This window comes from Rhinolophus sinicus, chromosome 5 (assembly GCF_057876585.1).
Source record: "Rhinolophus sinicus isolate RSI-liver-muscle chromosome 5, RSI-T2T, whole genome shotgun sequence".
Classification (NCBI taxonomy): domain Eukaryota; kingdom Metazoa; phylum Chordata; class Mammalia; order Chiroptera; family Rhinolophidae; genus Rhinolophus; species Rhinolophus sinicus.
In genome coordinates this window covers 9,821,687-9,838,956 of record NC_142505.1, presented here as the reverse complement: position 1 = coordinate 9,838,956, position 17,270 = coordinate 9,821,687, and the positions used below count along the sequence as shown (strand labels likewise).

The 17,270-nt window shown below is 44.2% G+C and overlaps 1 protein-coding gene across 2 annotated transcripts; it reads left to right on the top strand.

The window, feature by feature from the left end:
• Window positions 1-744: 744 nt before the first annotated feature.
• ZKSCAN7 (zinc finger with KRAB and SCAN domains 7) lies at window positions 745-16,915 on the top strand. Of its 2 annotated transcripts, none has more exons than XM_019724095.3 (6): window positions 745-1,082; window positions 2,539-3,089; window positions 6,786-6,954; window positions 8,426-8,517; window positions 8,816-8,942; window positions 10,902-15,414. In XM_019724095.3, exons 2-6 carry the CDS (start codon window positions 2,667-2,669, stop codon window positions 12,356-12,358), a joined length of 2,268 nt encoding a protein of 755 aa, XP_019579654.3. In that variant the 5' UTR covers window positions 745-1,082; window positions 2,539-2,666; the 3' UTR covers window positions 12,359-15,414. The 2 variants fall into 2 exon arrangements, with proteins under 2 accessions (XP_019579654.3, XP_074168617.1); XM_074312516.2 differs by lacking the exon at window positions 10,902-15,414 and adding an exon at window positions 15,557-16,915 and having other exon boundaries at window positions 750-1,082.
• Window positions 16,916-17,270: the final 355 nt, after the last annotated feature.

Here is a 17,270-nt window from a genome sequence, read left to right as displayed (position 1 = left end):
CCCTTCACCCATGGCCTTTAAACCCAAAGGTTGTGCCTCTCAGTCATATTAGCGGCAACGATCTGTTGACATCCTACTTCTGTGTGCAAATCATTCTTCAAGGTTAAGTCCAGCTGGGTGGCACCTACCTCCCAGATACTAGACTAGACAACTGCATCTACATTATGTTGTCCCACACCGTCACATTTTTTATTAGCTCCTTGGCCCTCCCTTGGGGCCTCTCCTTGTACAGCAAAGTGCCCGTGCTGTTTTAGGAAAGATTAACCACGTCTATGGGCCAAAATATCAGTCTTTGGGCCTGTTTCTTCATTAGTAAGGTGGAGATGCCTGCGGCTCACTTCATTGAGATTCAGATTGGTTGGCAATGCTCTGGGCATCACCTATCGTTTAATAACATCAGACTGAATGCTCAGGATATGCCAAGTCTTTTGCCGGGTAGGTGTGTTTATTACCCATTTCAGCGCTCATAGCCCTGCATTTTTCAGATGAGAAAACAGGCTCAGAGGTTGAGTATCTTCCCCAAGGCCACCCCGAGGGGAAAGGGCAGAGGTGAGGTGTGTTTGGTTGCCCAGCCCTTGAACGGTCTGAGAGCGGCAGTGTCTGGCCTGAAGCCTCAGAGGCCTCGCCCCCACTACGGTCGCAGGGGGGAGTCGGCACGGCGCCCAGGGTGCCTCCCGCAATCCAAGGTGCGGGGGCGGGCGCGGGCCTGCCTTGGATACCCACACTTCCGGGATCCTGGAGCGGCCGGAAGTGAAGCTTCTCTCACTTCCGGTTCGGCCATTGTTTTCGCTTCTGCCGGCCGCGGTGGTGACCGTCGCCCAGACATCGCCGCCGCGGTGCCCCAGTGAGAGGACCCGTGGCGGGGAGAGAGGCGCTGTCGCGGCCGAGGTCGTGAGGCTGGAGCCACAGCCGCCCACGGCCGACCCCACGCTTCGCCCCTCCGGCCAGCGGGCGCGGTCCCTGTGATGCTCCGAAGCCGCCCGATGCGGAGACTTCTCTTTGTCCCAGTCCCCTGACCAGCCGTGCCTGGCACGGAGCCGGACACCTGCGGGTACAGCGATGAACAGGGCGGACGTGGCCAGGTGAGCGGCGCCTCGGAAACCTGGTTGCAGGCGAAATGTAAATAAGATGTTTTCCCAGCCTCGCACTAGACACAATAGGAAGCGTCATAAGTGGGTGAGACGCTGCCGGAATTTCAAACGTGGAGTGTGACTTGGAGACGCGAAAATCCAGATGAGTTAAACTGCCGAGCATTCGAAACAGCAAAGGAAGTGGGAAAATAGCCTGAACTTCCTGCATGTGTGGTATCTCAGAGCAGAGTTTACAGGTTATTTTTAAGTCCACCTTTGTCTTTTTAAAGAAATGGAATCCTAGAGAGATGTAGCTTACCACGATGCACGGTGACTTGGAAGCATAGCACAGATGCTCTAGCTACCACTGAGGTGCTGATTTTTACCATCTATAAACTGAATAAAAGTTTTCCCCCCACTTCAGTATCAGCCAAGTGAACCAATTTATTCGTTTGTCAGATAATGTTTTTCTGTATGCAATGTACACACATATGTACAAAGATGACTGGGAACCAGCCCTGCCCTTTGAGTCCTCCCAGGAAGTGGAGAGGCAGCCATGTAAACCACAAGCGCAGTGTGAGAAGTACTTTATCGCTGACTCAATAACCGCACTTAAGCCTAGAGAGAGCAGAGAGGCTTTCTAGGGAAGCTGGGTTGAGTAGAAAAGGTCTTGCATTTTCTGACTCCATCAGGTTCCTTTCTGTTGGTGGCCGTCCAGCAGTTTGGAGGATGTGAGTGGTGAGTTGTGTATAAACTAGTTAAAATACAGTGTTACAGTGAGAGGTACAGAGAAGGAGTTTTCCAGCTCTCTCCTTGCATGGGGCAGTCAAGAAAGCTTTCAAGAGAAAATGGCATTTGTCTGGGTCTTGATAGATTAGTAGGAGTTAGAAGTTTAAAGGAAGAAGAAAATCCAAACAGGGAAAGAGTGTTCTAGCTTTGTCTCTCGAGCTTTAGTCCCAAACTTTCTTTGTTGTGCATCTGTATCACAGTGGAGAAGAGTAGAAGAGTGTTAAGCCTGCACTGGCAACATAGGTTGATTTGTAAATTAGAGATGTGGACTATTTTTATAAATTTAATGCACATTATAAAACATACACTAACTAGGAGTTAAATAACAATTTCGTATTATGCACCCTTTGGATCACCTTGCATATCGCACATATGGAGATCATAGGTGTCTTTCTAACCTGGATACCTGGGGAGAGTGGTAGGGGGTGTGGCTAGAACAGAGGCCTAAGGTGTGAAGGGCTGACAAAGCTAGGCATAGATATTTAGGTTCCATCCGGCAGGTGATGGGAGCCACTGAAAGTTTAAGAAGGGAAGTCACTTGGAGAGATGCTTACAGAAACTGCTTTGGTTGTGTTCTTTTTTTTCTGGAGCTTTGCTGTTTAACTGTGGAGGTTCTGTCATCAGTCTGGGACTGAACACCTTAGGGCCTCTGATTTCTTCTCTCTTGATGTTTCTGTAGGTGACACTCCCATCTGCCCACACCCCAACTCTGAGAAACAGCTCCTGAGACCTGAATTACAGACTATCATTGGACAAACTGCTTTTAATCCAACAAACTGCTTCAGGAACAAACTCTTTGGGGTCACAATGGCCACCCAAGGCAGGGGAACTTTAGGCTTCCTCCCCAGGGCTGCTGTTCTCCAGAAGCAGGAGGAGCGCCTGACTGTGAAGCAGGAGCCAGGGAGCCAGACCTGGGGGCAGGGCTGCAGTCTCCAAAAGAACCACCCTCCTGTCTGTGAAATTTTCCGGCTGCACTTCAGGCAGTTATGTTACCATGAGATGTCTGGGCCACAAGAGGCGCTGAGCAGGCTCCGGGAGCTCTGTCACTGGTGGCTGATGCCTGAGGTGCACACCAAGGAGCAGATCCTGGAGCTGCTGGTGCTGGAGCAGTTCCTGAGCATCCTGCCTGCGGAGCTCCGGACCTGGGTGCAGCTGCATCACCCTGAGAGTGGCGAGGAGGCCGTGGCTGTGGTAGAGGATTTCCAGAGACACCTCGGTGGACCAGGAGAGGTGAGCACTGAGTCTAGAATGGCATCTAGAACCATTCTCTAGTGCTTAGGTTAGCCTGGGAATAGGTGTTCTCCATTGCTTTGGCTCTAGGCTGGTTTGCCCTTAGGATTCTGGGCCAGTTCCATGGATAAAAGGGAAATAGTTTCGTGCTCCAAGCCATAAACAAAAATGCAGTTCATAGCCAACCTCCGTGAATCACTTCGTGAAATAGTGTTTCGTGAGCCCAGCTTCAGTGTGGAGGTCCACACTGCACTCCTGGCCGGTAGAGGATCTACACACTGGTCGGAATGGGGGAGCATGACGGGGAGAAGTAAACCTTTGTGTGCTGATAACATGGACCTCACTTGAGAAGTTCTTACTCACTTTCTCGGACTTCTCAGAGTCAGTTCTGTCTTTTCCTCTTCGTAGGTAACATTTCTGTCTTATGAGAGGTAACATTTCTGGGTCTCATAATCATTTGTTCCTTTTCTAGCTTTTCAGACCCCACTGGGGTCTTTTTGCCTCTTTAATTCCAAATTCAGTTCTTCCTATTTCCCTGGGTTCTCTGAAATTTAAAGCAAGGTAACTCAAATTAGAGGACACGTTGGAGAGTGGTAACAGTGGGAAATCTGGCTTCTAGGACAACAGAGCTAACTAGCTTGGTGACCGTGTGTATCAGTCAGGGTTCAGCCAAAGAAAAACCATTAGCAAATTATATATAAATATGTAAATACTTTTATTTATATTATTGCTAGAAAGTGCTTGTATGATTGTGGGAGCTGGCAAGGCAAATCTGAAATCTGTAGGGCAGGCCGTCAGGAAGGGCTGGCTGGAACTCTCAGGCACAGGCTGAAGCTGCTGTCCACAGGCAGAATTTCATCATGGAACTGTCAGCTCTGATTTTTAGGCCCTGCAACTGATTGAATCAGTCCGATCCAGATTATCTAGGATAATCTCCTTTATTTAAATTAAACTGATTATGGATTTTAATCACATGTACAAAATACCTTCACAGCAACACCTAGGTGAGTGCTAATGACATATCAACCAGACCATCACAACATGGATAAGTCATTTGCTCCAGATGAATCAAATTGCTCCATTGTAACTGAGCAGGGTGTATTAGGGTCCTTTCTATGTTTATTCCTTTGCACTTTACCAGGGTGTATTAGGGTCCTTTCTACGTTTATTCCTTTGCACTTTACCAGGGTGTATTAGGGTCCTTTCTACGTTTATTCCTTTGCACTTTACCAGGGAAAACCAGTATATGAAATTTCCTGAGTATTCATCACATAATTTTATTCAGTTCTTTAAAAAAAGTGATCACATATCTCGGGAATCAATTCCAGTAGATGGGCGTCCTAGGGCTAGACCTTTTCATAGGTGAACTAGCCAGTGCCCATTTGGAGTTACCAAATCCATTGTTAACCGTTATTTCCTTGTGAATCACCTTGTAAAATAGTAAACAAGTAAACACACAGGAACAAATCAGCCATTGCTAAGATCTAGAGAGCTACTAGGCCCAACCATGGGCAAAGACAAGTGGCTGAAGTATTTAGAGTGCCGTTTAGTGAGGAAGGTGGAAGACAAATTTTCCTATTTCCTACCTTCTTTTGCTTAAGCAGAAGAGAATGCTCCCTCCATTAAAGCTCAGTGTTTTTTTATCCAGGAAGCCTCAGAAAAAAGTAACTAAGTCACAAACCCAAGAGACTAACAGTTGACAGTCAGGGCAGCTGAACACTCATGGCTCCAGCTGAGGAGTGGCTCTCAATTTCTTATTCTGCCGCTATTGTCAGCTTAACTCTTCCGACATGAAGACATGAGAACAAGACTCTCTTCGAGCATGGGCTCATAAAATATATTTATGGCTAAATGAATAAACAAGCTTTGTCATGGCAGTTTGCCAGGAAATTAAGTAATATCAGGGCAGATCAGTGTCAGTTTGCTTAGCAGGAGTGAGCATGTACATGTGTGCACATTGGAGCTGGAGAGGATTATAGAGTACTCCCTGCTGGGCTGCGGGATCATGCAGCTTACAGAATGCTTTTATACCCTGTATCTTATTTCTGTTCCTAGCAGGCTTACAAAAGACGCAAAGAGTAATCATTGTCTCCATGTGACAAGCGCTGCCAGCACAGAATGGTTAATTGACTCATCTAAGATTACAGAGCTAGTAAGCATTCCCTTTGTCCATGAGACGCGACCGAAGTGTTGGGTTCCTGCTGAGCGCCACCCAGTGTGGGAACCAGGATTTTCCAGCTTCTTTGGTTCTAAGCCCCTAGCTTTCCCCTAGTGTCTTGCTGTGGAGTGCCATCTGAGACTGAAAACTGGAACGAGGATTTCATGCCTGTGAGGAAAGGAAACCTGTTTGAGTCCTAGATAATGAATAGGAACTGTACCAGGATTTAATTGCTGATGAAGTACAAGGTTGTGTTGTCACAGTGCAGTTAAGTTCTATTTTCTGTCAGTGCCCACAGCTGCTGTATTTGAGAACTGTAACTCGCATTTATAAGAACTGTCCAGTAGAGAGCCTGGAACCACAGACCCCAGGCAGACTTCTGCTCCCACACCACACTGGAGAGATACACACTAAAGGAGTGAGTCCCCTTCCATCTCAGCAGCTGTAACCCAATCCGGCAAATCCAGTATGGTTTATTGAAGGAGCAGTTATTTTTACAATATGCCGTACTATGTACATGCCAGAGCAAGTGAGCTTATACATGTGATTTATTTAGATAATGTTTTAGGTTTTCTGCTCCAAATGCTGGTAAAAATAGTAGCCATGAGATTATGAGGAGCTAATTTGAGGACAGTAAGCAATGGTTAGAAATAAAAGGTCTGTGCTCTGAGGTATTCTCAAGGTCTCTAAAGACTGGAGTTATCTCGTTTTATTTGACTTTTTAAATATAAATTATTGGGGAAAGGTAGTACTGAATTTGCAGATAACCCTAAAAAGTTTTAGCAAAATATCGAGAGGATGTCAGTGAGCATATATTAATTGAGCACCAGTGTTGGGCCAAACGTAGTTCTAGTTGCTAGTGATCCAGACAAAGCTCTTACCCTCAAAAAGCTTATATTCATTGGGGGCACAATAGATAATAAAGGTATGCATCAGATCATATAAAGGTTCATTTAATACTTGCTATAGAAAATGTAATCAGGTAATTTGAGAGCGTGATTATCCTCGCTTTGTCACTATGGTCAGGGGTGGTGGTTCTGAAGAGGAGACACTTTTGCTGAGAGAAATTGGAAAAGCTCTTTTGAGGATTGTCGGCTACTATTCTGGGATGTTGCCTCAGAAGCATTATTTGTGCACACATAGGCAGACACAATTGTCAGTTTTCATTTCCTTGGTACTTCTGATTGGTCTCTTCTGCAGGCTAAGGCCTTAGGGAGTGTACTGAATTGCTCTCCTGGCTCTTTTTCTGGATGGTTCTTAAAGTGAATTTGTGTCTGAAGAACTGACACAGTGGAAGTCCATATAATCTGGTCTTCAAGCTCCTAACAGGAAGGTCAACAGAGGGATGGCCAGTAGGACTGCAAGCGGCAGACCCCGCTCTGACAGTTTTCCCCCCAATGGGCTGCACTGGTGGGGCTGGAAGGACACTCTGGCTCTTCTTTACCCTGGCTTTCTTACTAGGGGTACTTCTTAGAGGTTTGGGGTTCTGTACCTTCAAGGATGCTCTTTTGAACCCAATTGTATTTCCTTGCCTCTAGGTTTCAGCTCCAGCACAGGAACAGGAAATGCATTTGGAGGAGAGGACAACCCTCGGTGCAACAGAGGAATCTCCTCCTACCTCACCCCTCAGTGAGGGTTCAGCCCCTGGAGCCCACCTTGAGCCTCCTCCTGTCCCAGGGGCACACCACCTCCCCAATGGGCACTCTGGTATCACCTCTCCAATTCTGGCTTGAAGTCACGCCTCCCTTCTCTCTTCTAGAGTCTCGTTTCCTTCATCTCCCCATCTCCTACCCTATTAAAATCCCTCATTGCCCTGCCCTCTGTCTTCCTTCCCTAGTGACTTTGTTCCTTTTGCTTATTTTTCAATCATTTGTGTATTTAGCAAATTTTTGTCAAGCACATGTCATGGGAAAGGCACTGTTGGGGACCAGAGAGATGCAGTACCCCGCCACTGCTTTCAAAGAGCTTGTTACCTAGTTAGCAGAGAGTCAGCCATAGTGCAAGAAGAGGCAACCTCAGAAGATAGGTATGAGTGAGATCTGTGCCCAGGCATTTGATGCCATCACAAATGAGCAATGTGGATATTGTTAATGGTGAGCTAGAGTGGGTAGGGGATGCTTCATAGGGGAGGTAACAGTGAAAAATCGGGGAGGAATTTAAAGGGTAGAAAAAATTGGGAGGTGCCAGAGCAGAGGACATTAGGGGCCAGAGCAGAGGATGTAAGCAAAGACTCTTAGTGGGAGTTCCTCGGACCCCATTGAGGTGGGGTCAAGGAGGAGTATATTTAGGAGCTTGAGGTCTATTTGTACAGGACCTTAGAGGTGAGGCCAGGAAGGTTTCTGGGGACAGGGGATGGTGTGTTAGAAACAATATTTTAGGATGATTACTCTGGTACATGTGAGCCCTGTGGATCAAATGGGGAGACCAGGAGCCTCAGTAGAGGCTAGTGTAGGACAGTAGATGTGAGGCAATTACTGCCTGAGAGGGGTTGAGTGGAACGGAAAGTGATAGATATGACAGACATTGTGAAGGAAGGATCCAGCGGGCAATAGAGAGACGGGGGGAATCAGAGGAGTTGGGCCAATGTCTGGGGTCATTGACAGAACTTGAGAAGTCAGGAAAGGAAAGTGGTAAGAGCATGCATTTTAGACACTGAACTTAAGGTGCTGTGGGACACCACATGGAGTGTCCAGTAGACAACTGGAAGCCTGTGATGGGTGGAGAAGAGCCAGGAACTCTGAGAGCAGCATTAGAGCAGTGACAGTCAGTGAGTCTCACAGACAGAAAAAAGAAGCTCTGAGGCCTGAACGCCTGGAGTGAGCAAGCGAGAGGGCAGGAGAAGGAAGAGAAACCAGGGAATGAGAGCCAGAGATCTGAGGGGAAATCAGGTGAGGCTGATGCTAGGGAAGCTATGGGAGAGAGCAGTCAGAAGACAGCTTCCTTCAGAGAGGTGAAAGATGAGGGTTGGGAGAAGCCAGTTCTGTTTGAGCAGGGACCTCGTACTGTGTCCTCCATGGAAAACTCACAGCATAGTTAGGACAACACCTGTATGGAAGGGGCATGAGAGTGAGTGTGTGTGGATCTGCCTGCGTTCTCTTGAATCCACTCACTGGGATACAGACCTGATTGGAGCCAACGGCAGGCCTTGTCCCACTCATGGCTTTCTTTCCTCCCTCAGCTCATGGTGCTTCCCGGGTGTCTGCCCTTCCCCAAGCAAGGCACTTAGGAGACCAAGCAGTGGCACCTGTGCTTCGGATGGTCAGGCCCCAGGTGAGCGTGGTTCTCTGTCTTTCTGGCGTTCCTGAGTCTGTGGCCCAGGAATAGGTAGAGCTCACCTCTGGGCGCTGGCCATTCTGAGACTGCGCCTGTGGCTTCCCCAGGGCTGGCCCCACCTGCTGAGTTCATGAACTCTCTCGTGCCCTGGACTTGTCCTTTTAGATGTGTCATCCCCGCTTGTCCCTCTCCCACCCCTTTGCCCACCAGGGCCTTTACCCTGTGCTCTTGGTACCCGTGATGACTGCCATTCAGTCTGGGAATGTCCCTGAGCAGTAGAAGCTTGTCATTCCAGGGGTCGGCAGCATATGGGTTCCCATCTGTGGACTGTACTGAGAAGAAGGGCAGAGGTCTAGCACGGAGTCGGAGAAGCCTGAACCGGAACGTCAGGCCGGAAACGTACCGCAGCATGGCCTCGTTGGGTAATGATTCTGAGCCCCAGCGCCTTCACTTCTGCATCCCTCACATGTCCTTTTCTATATTCTTGTTCTTGATGACCTTTTATTATGAAAAATGGGAAACACACAAAGTGGAGAGAACAGTATAATGAACCTGTTTGCGCCCTTCACCGAGCTTTAACAGTTACCAACTTTCTCTTCATTATGGATTGAGCCAGGGTGGTTTAGATAGTAAAAGCCGAAAGATTTATACGATCTGAAGAGAAACCAGAGTGTAGGGTGGTTTAGTTAGAATCTGTGGTTGTAAGGAACAGAGCCACTTACCGTATCGTAAGTAATGAGCTATGTTACTTACAACAAGGCTAAAGGAGTGGGAACCCCGAACAAACCAATTGCTAGACCAGACTTGGAGAAGCAGGGCCTGTTGAGACTGGGAGCGTGAGCGACAAAAGGAAACGAATGTTACACGTCCTTGTACTGGGAATGTCACACGGCTGCTCCCTGCATATCTGTTTTGTCCTCCCACTGCTACCCGTTCTCTTTACTCTAAATCTTTTGGCCGCTCCTAGCTGAATTGAACTAGATTAGACTTTCTGTACCTCACGCTTCCTGCTCGCTGTGGCTCCTAGTGGCTTGACTTCTCTCCACGCATCATTTCAGCTCGAGCTTTTACTTGTAGTTTCCTTCACGTTGCCCTACTTCCTGTTCTGAGTTTCCTTAGACAGGGACTCCGAGGGTGGTTCAGCAGTGAAATATCATGTCTGTTTGGGCAGAACTTTGGCTCTGGCCACAGCAGGGGCCGATGTCTAATGTACAGAAAACATACACTTGGGTGTATTGCCTGGCCCTGGTCCAGTCACCTGAGCCAGGCATGAGTCCATCATAGGATGGGCTGCGTACTTTGCACACAGCATGGTTGCCTTAGCTTCCCCTTCAGGAAAGACTGGAGCAGGGCAGCTTCCTTGAAGGTGCTGTTGTCAGGATACGTTGTGTGATTGACAAGTCTAGGACAGTAGCCTACTCTGGAGAGGGTGGGCTCAGGAGTCAGGGATTCAGAAATCTGCAACTTCCACATTCTAAAGTAGCATGATGATTTGTAGTCTTGGTTTAGATGTGATTGAAAGGAACCAAGATTTTTGTGTTTAGCTATACACATGATTGCCCTGCCTTCTCCCAGCTTTGGTATTAAAAAATTCTAGAATTCAAAAACCCATATTCAACTGCTCAGTCCTTATAATTGCAGATTATCAAGATGCCAAAGACGTATTTTGATTTATATTTAAAATAATTGATGCCCTTCTTAATTTTCACAGGCGTGCCCCACTGTATCCTACCAGCCCAGAGCTCCAGGGTCTAGGCGATCCCACTTTTCGAGCTCTGTTCTTCCCTTCAGTACTTAGCCCAGCATTTCTGAACCTATAGCTTCTCAAAATCTTGGTACTTTCCTGTTATACCAGCAGCAGTTCTTTTTTACACTTTTTTCCTAATCATACCTTCATAATGTAAATCTCCCTTCAACGTTCGTGTTTGCCCACACTGTTTCTCATATTTGATTTGAGGTATTTGCCATCACACTCTCCCCATCATCTTTGCTGAGAATCATGGAACCATACAATGTCATGGTTGGAGAAGATCTTAGAGTTTATAATCAACTAAGGAGACATAGCATCTAAGTGACTTCTGGAAGATCAAACATGCTTTACATCTGGTCTGTAGCCTTTCAGTTACCCTGCTCACTTGTCTGTGCTGACTCAACATCTGTCTGTCCTGATGGCTCTTCATCCACAGCCATCTTCCCCCTCTTTGTCTTTCTGGTAATTAGAAAAATTTGAGCTGTTTCTCATTTTCTGTCCTGTTCTCAATGTGCCACCTCACTCCTTACCCATAATGTGAAGTGTTTTCAGGTGCATAGACTCCTGATGATTCTGTTTCCTCAGTAGAACAAAAAATGAGTAAAAGCTGTTTTCTTCTTTCTCTTGGCAGCAGGGGAGTCTGGGGTGGAGAGTTCAGAGTTGCCTCCAAAGCAGGAAATTTCTAAAGGATCAGAGTCATCTTCTGATGGGACATCAGGAGGCCTCTATGGGGTGGTTCCTGGGGGACCAGAGGCTGCAGGTACCTGTAAAGATGCTTTAGAGAAGCTAGAAGTGCAACACTCAGATGAGGAAGGGAGCCGACTGGAAAGCGGTTTCTTGGAAAGAACTTGTGAGGATAAAAACAAATCCACCAAAAATGGATGTGATGAATATAAGGAATTTGGGGAATGTCCAGATCTGCCCTCCAGTCCTGCAGAAAGTCAAGGAGTTCTGAAGGCACAGAAATTCTATCAATGTTATGAATGTGGCAAAACTTTTAATCGGAGTTCACACCTTATTGGCCATCAGAGAATCCACACAGGAGAGAAACCCTATGAGTGTAATGAGTGTGGTAAGACCTTCAGGCAGACCTCTCAGCTCATAGTTCATCTCAGAATCCACACAGGAGAAAAGCCCTATGAATGCAGCAAGTGTGGGAAGACCTATCGGCACAGCTCCCACCTCATTCAACACCAGCGACTCCACAATGGGGAGAAACCGTATAAATGTAACAAATGTGGAAAAGCCTTTACTCAGAGTTCCCAACTCATTGATCACCAGAGAACCCATACAGGGGAGAAACCTTATGAATGCAATGAATGTGGGGAGACCTTCATTAGGAATAAAAGTCTCGTCCGACATCAGGTACTTCACACTGGCAAGAAACCTTACAAGTGTAGCGAGTGTGAGAAAGCTTTCTGTTCTAATAGAAATCTTATTGACCATCAGAGAATCCATACTGGGGAGAAGCCTTATGAGTGTATTGAATGTGGCAGGGCCTTCAGTCGGAGTAAATGTCTTATTCGACATCAAAGTCTCCATACTGGGGAAAAACCTTACAAATGTAAGGAGTGTGGGAAAGCCTTTAGTCAGAACTCTCAACTTGTTGACCATGAGCGAATTCATACTGGAGAAAAACCTTTTGAATGTAGTGAGTGTGGTAAGGCATTCAGCCTGAGTAAATGTCTCATTCGACATCAGAGACTTCACACAGGTGAAAAGCCCTATAAATGTAATGAGTGTGGAAAATCCTTCAATCAAAACTCACACCTCATTATACACCAGAGAATTCACACTGGCGAGAAACCTTACGAATGTAATGAGTGTGGGAAGGTCTTCAGTTACAGCTCCAGTCTCATGGTACATCAGAGAACTCACACTGGGGAGAAACCCTATAAATGCAATGACTGTGGGAAAGCTTTTAGTGACAGCTCACAACTCATCGTGCACCAAAGAGTTCATACTGGTGAGAAACCCTATGAATGTATTGAGTGTGGGAAAGCCTTCAGTCAGCGTTCCACCTTTAATCACCACCAGCGAACTCACACTGGAGAGAAGCACTCAGTTCTGACTCGGTCAGTTTCATAAAGCATAAGTTCCCAAGACAGAGAGCAAGGATCTTTGAATTAAGTTTTCTTTATAAGAAGTATGCTCAACCTGTTCTCCTCTTGGAACACATAATCAAAGTGGGCCATTCCCTAAATGCTGTCTGCTGGGTCATAGAGTTGGGAGAGGAAGTAACAGTACAGTCCTTCCCCACTATTGGGGAAGTAAGGACTGCACATGTCATGTACTTGTAGGGTTTCTGTTTCCTTCCTTCTACCTTTCCTTCCTTCCTTCCTTCCTTCTTTCCTTCCTTCCTAATTGCCCTCCTTCCCTCCTACTTGCCCTCCTTCCCTCCTTCCTTCCCTTCTTCCCTCCCTCCCTCCCTTTTCTCTCTCTTTCTGTCTCTCTCCTGTTTAAAAATGTATTTCATTTCTTAGTTATGCATCCTAATCAGACTGTGTTTCTCAAGGACAGAGATTATACCTTCCTTATTCTGTTTGACCTCTGTTTCACTATTTACATAAAGTCATTCTCTAAGACTCTGATTTTTTTCTCTTGGCTGTGACCCTCTTACTTTTTAAACTTCTACTCTGATCTAGACCCTCATCATTTGTGTTCCCTACCCAGAAAACATTTTCTTCCTGTTGGCTAATCTGTGTTCCTCAGAACCTTCCACATCCATCTCATCTCTGGAAGACTGTCTTCTTCAAATGCTTCTTCATTCTTCTTAAACTTCTGTTTATATGACCTCAGTGCTTTGAGTTAGCTGGTGCTACAATGTGCAACTGTTGCTAAATGGCTGTGTAAATTATTCTCAACTTAATGCATATGTGTTTACATTCATCCCAACTTATTGTAGGCTCTTTGAGGTTGGGTATGGTATCTATTTCTTTTAGCATATAGATAATAATTTTTACATAGTAGTTGTTAATAAATAATTTTTAAAAAACAATTCTATTGAATCTTTCTTAAATTGGGTATAGTCTCCCTCCCCATTTCCCCAACCAGACCAGAAACTTATAAATATGAAAGTGGCATTTCATCATAGGATATCACATACAAACACCTCATTGATGCCTTCTGCATGTATTTCTGGATGTCTCACTACCTTTACTTCATTGTTGGTTTCTGATATATGTTCTATTGTATGTAGGAAGTTTCCTTCTAGTCCCATTTTTCGAAGAAGCAACGTGGTATCATAGTTAAGGACACAGATTTTGTGCTTAGAAGTCTAGGTTCAATCCTGACTGCATACTTTCTTAGGTGTGTGATCCTGGGCAAGTCAGTTGGCTTCCTGGTGTCACAGTTCTTCCATCTCTAATCCGGAGCTGCCTTATAGGGATGTTAGGATAATATTAGTTCACTGTGTAAGGCACTTAAAACAATGCTTGGCACATAGTACACTAGCAGTTATTCTTAGAATTTTTATTAAGATGGTTGCTAAATTCTTTCAAGTTTTAAAAGAAATCTATTGTTGTAATTTTATTGGCCATGTCTCTTTTTTTTGGACAACTTTCCAAATAATTGAAATTTCTTTGTGTACCTGATATAAATTTATTTGTGGTGAGTTTTTTGAAGTACAGAAGTGGATTGAATTTACTAAGGTTTTGCAGGCTTTGCAAAATGTATTTGGAAAAAAATTTTTTGTGTGTATTACTCTGGAGGAATTTGCATAATATGGGAATTAGTTTTTGAAGGGTAAAAATAACTGAGCCTGATGTATTCTGGGGGAGGAGGGTATTAGGACAGATAAATACTTAGCAAAATTTTGATTAATGGTTGCCTTTTTAGGTTTCTCTCTCTGTGCAAATTTTGGTAATATGTATCTGGAAATCATTTTTACTGGGCTCTCAGTTGCATAAAGTTTTACCTATTCTATAAAATTAATATACTTTCTTCTGAGTATGTAGTTAGAGCTCTATTTTCATATATAATGTTTTACATTTTCGTTTCCTTTCAATTTTTCTGTCATGATTATCAATTTTAGTTGGTTTTGTTTCTCTTTGGAACTCCAGTTTTTGTTGAATATATTTTTTTTATGTTTTTTTTTTTTTTTTACTGCATCAGGTTACAGAGGTTTTTCATTCATCCTATATTTCATTTGTTTTTTCCCCCATTAGTCACTTATGAGGTCTTTCCGGTCATGATATTTGCCGCAAAATAGGGAAAGTGGGTTTTCCTTGAATCCTTTTAGAGTCCAATTGGATGCCGTTAAAAATGTCAGTTTGGATCTGAATCTAGGTTAGTTGTAGATTGACTTTATTGATATTTACTTCAGCAGTAAAGAAGTAAAGGATCAGCTCAATGTTTTGGTAATCTGATTGAAAACCTTCCACCTAGAGCCAGTTTTTTGTATCTAGCTTTCTTTTTGCCCCTGCCTTCATATCGTATTTCCCTGAAAATAAGACCTGACCGGAAAATATGCCCTAGTATGATTTTTCAGGATGCTCGTAATATAAGCCTTACCCCAACAATAAGCCCCAGTTAAGATCATCAGCCAGACGGACACATTTAGTACGTCCGTTGCAACACACGACAGATGTATTGAATTATAAAATACCATGTTTCCCCGAAAATAAGACCTAACCAGAAAATAAGCCCTAGCGTGATTTTTCAAGATGCTCGTAATATAAAATAAGCCCTACTGTATTTAACCAAAAATAAGACCGGGTCTTATATTAATTTTTGCTCCAAAAGACACATTAGGGCTTATTTTATATTATGAGCATCCTGAAAAATCATGCTAGGGCTTATTTTCTGGTTAGGTCTTATTTTCGGGAAAACACGGTAATAATATATAATTAAATATAAATAATATTGACATTAATACTTGAATGATAACATAAATTATAATTAAGTATTTGTGCATACCCAAGTGGGCACCTTTGGACAAGAGGTAAATGCCTATGTAAACAGATGAACTTGAGACTTATTGCCAAATGACCAATCGGAGTACAGACACAATGCATGAATAACGTGTGTACTTGATAACAAAAAGACGTGGTTGTGTCTAATATGAATCTTCATAATTCAATACGTTGTGTGTTGTAAAGGACGTACTTAATGCACTTGTATGAAATAAAGAAACGTTTTCTGAATTTTGATGCCTGCAATTTTTCGTCACTTTTGTGTGGACCATCATTCTTAACTGTCATTTTTGTTGCTACTCCTGTTTTGTAAGCCTTCAAATAACATTTGATTTAATGGTAGATTTAAAGGGAATAATATTTTGACCCCCAGACAAGATGAGTGCAAAAAGAAAGAGCTATTCCGTCGAGTACAAGAAAGGAATCGTGGAGGACTCCCGGGGCAAGAATCTTACGGCTTTCTGCAAAGAGAAGAAGTTGGATCTCCGAATGGTCCGAAAATGGCGAGCAGAGTACGATAACCTCAGTCAACAGGTAGACGAGGGAAATGCTAAGAAGCGCAAGTGTGGATCAGGTCGGCAACCATTGTTTGTTGAGCTGGAAGACATCATCTGTGAGTAGATTGCTGACAGGAGAGCAAAGGCTTTGGTTGTGCACAGGGCTGATATTCAAGCATTTGTCCTTGCAATGGCACCACAGTTAGAAATATCCCCAGAAGAATTCAAAGCATCAGAACACTGGCTGGATGGCTTCCTTCCACAATATGAACTGTCTCTAAGAAGATCTATCACACTGTTCGAGCTGGAAGATACTGAAGTTATTAAACATGCACTTGCATTCAAGTCCTTCGTTGATGGCCTCGACTTTTCTAAATACCAACTCTCCAACATGATTGCTATGGATGAAACTACAGTGTTTATGGGCCAAGGATCTCAAATGACAATGATCAGAGGGGTGCCTCATCAATCTATTATATCCCCTCCACGGGTTATGAAAGTGCACGTGTTACCTGTATTTTGGCCATTCATCTGGATGGAAAGAGAGCCCCACCTCTAATCATCACTAAGGGCAAGAAAGATAAGGTTGAACATGTTTCAGGCATTTATGTTCTTGAAACTGAAAAAGCCTGGTGCACACAAGCAGTTATAAGGAAGTGGGTCGATTTAATACCGCCACTTGTTTTGCGAGGTGGCCAAAGAGGTCTGCTAGTCTGGGATTCAGCCAGCACTCACCTCGCTAAAGACATGAAGAACTTCCTTGCAGAGAAAATAATAGATCAAATAATGATTCCCTCAGGAATGACTGTCTCCAGACTCTTGATATTGCAATAAACAAGCCATTCAAGGACTTTTTGCGCATGGAAATCCATGACTACATTGAAAATAGAATGGAGAGAAATCAGTGTGGAAACTTTGTGAAGCCTAATCTGCAAGAGGTTATGACTTGGGTGAAGAATTCATGGGATAAAATCACTGACAGCTGTGTTGCCAATGCACTACGAGCAGGCTATGTGGACAAGAAGTGCTCATTTAAGGAGAGCTCTATTTCTGGACATGAGAGATTGGGGCCAATGGTTTTACAGGAAATGAAGTCCAAAGAAATTCAAGCCGGAATTCGGGGTTTGCAGAGTTATGACGATGTTCCAGAAGAAGATGACATGACTGTATTTGAGTAAATGTAGAATTTTGTACATGAATAAATGAATAAATGTGGGTTGTTGTACATGAATAAATGTAGATTGTTGTACCTGAAAGAATAAGACATCCCCTGAAAATAAGCCCTAAGGTGTCTTTTGGAGCAAAAGTTAATATAAGATATTAACCTTAATATAATACATTCCTTCTGGGGAAATACGGTGCTGTGGATCCAGTGGAGCCTCTGTCCATGTTTTCTATTGAGTCCGAGTAACTTGTAAAAACTGAGTGTGGAAAAGCCTTCAGTTACAATTCACACTTTAATTTACCTCACTGACTCCAAATTGGGAAAAGATCCTATTCTTAAGGTAAGTGTGAGAAACATTCACTTGTAGAAAAATAATCCACCAGTGACAATGCTTAAAAGAAATCCTACTCATTGTAAGTGGGAAC